General features: G+C 72.6%; 1 protein-coding gene across 4 annotated transcripts in view; it reads left to right on the forward strand.

Annotated features, from left to right (window-relative positions):
- FMNL3 (formin like 3) overlaps window positions 1-935 on the forward strand; it is a 43,845-nt gene that overhangs the window by 41,521 nt on the left and 1,389 nt on the right. For 3 of the 4 annotated variants that reach the window (XM_026659614.2, XM_026659615.2, XM_026659616.2), the window contains 2 exons: window positions 123-234; window positions 534-652. In XM_026659614.2, coding sequence (XP_026515399.1) covers window positions 123-234; window positions 534-625 — 204 coding nt within the window. In that variant the 3' untranslated portion in view covers window positions 626-652. The remainder of the gene's footprint in view (window positions 1-122; window positions 235-533; window positions 653-935) is intronic. The other variant, XM_026659617.2, reaches the window with a different exon arrangement.

Genomic DNA, 935 nt, shown 5'->3' on the forward strand with positions numbered 1-935 from the left:
GGTACAGGCTGGGTGGGATCTGCCCCGGGGGGGGATGGGGGTACAGGGCGGGCGGGATCCGTCTCGGGGGAGGGGTGGGTCTCCTTCCCCCCAGCCCTTCACCCACCCAGTGCCCGTTGCAGAGGAACAAGTGGCAGCAGCAGGAGCTGATCGCGGAGCTGCGCCGGCGCCAGGCCAAGGAGCACCGGCCCGTCTACGAGGGCAAGGACGGGGCCATCGAGGACATCATCACAGGTAGGTGCCCCCCCCCCCCCCCCCCCCCCCCCCACGGGCGCGGGGGGAGGCCCAGAGGCAGCGCGGCCTAGTGGATGGGGTGCTGGGCCAGGTCTCAGGACGCCTGGGTCCTGTTCCCGGTTCTGCCCCTGCCCTGCAGCGCCGCCCCCGAGGTGCTGCCAGCCACCAGCCGGGGACGCCCGTGGCTCTGCCAGGGGCTCGCTGGGCCTCAGCCCCCGCTGGCTGCTCCCTGGGGTCATGGGGACGGGATGGGTGCGGCCGTGCGGGCTTTGACGCGTGTCTCTGTCAAACGTCTGCAGTGCTGAAGAGCGTCCCCTTCACGGCCCGATCCGCCAAACGGGCCTCTAGGTTCTTCTGCGACCCGTCCCACCACGATGAGTCTAACTGTTAGCCCCGGGCGCTGTAATGCCCTGCCAAGGTATCGCCCCCCCCCGAGCTCTGCTCCCCGTGCATGGCCCCGGACGGAGCGTCCCGTCCTGCATGCACCAGCCCCTTCCCACTGCCACACCCCTGTGCTGACGGGCACCCGGCCTGGCACTGCATGGACCCCCCACCCCGCCCCCGGACGGAGCGCCCTGTCTGCACCCCCCCCATCGCCACGCCCTCTGCTGGATGCCCCTCCCACCCCGCCCCCGGACGGAGCCCCCTGCCCCCTGTCCTCCATACCCCCCCCGACCGCCACGCCCCCTGCTGGATGCCCC

This window comes from Terrapene carolina, unplaced genomic scaffold, assembly GCF_002925995.2.
Source record: "Terrapene carolina triunguis isolate 2854851 unplaced genomic scaffold, T_m_triunguis-2.0 Scaffold641, whole genome shotgun sequence".
Classification (NCBI taxonomy): domain Eukaryota; kingdom Metazoa; phylum Chordata; order Testudines; family Emydidae; genus Terrapene; species Terrapene triunguis.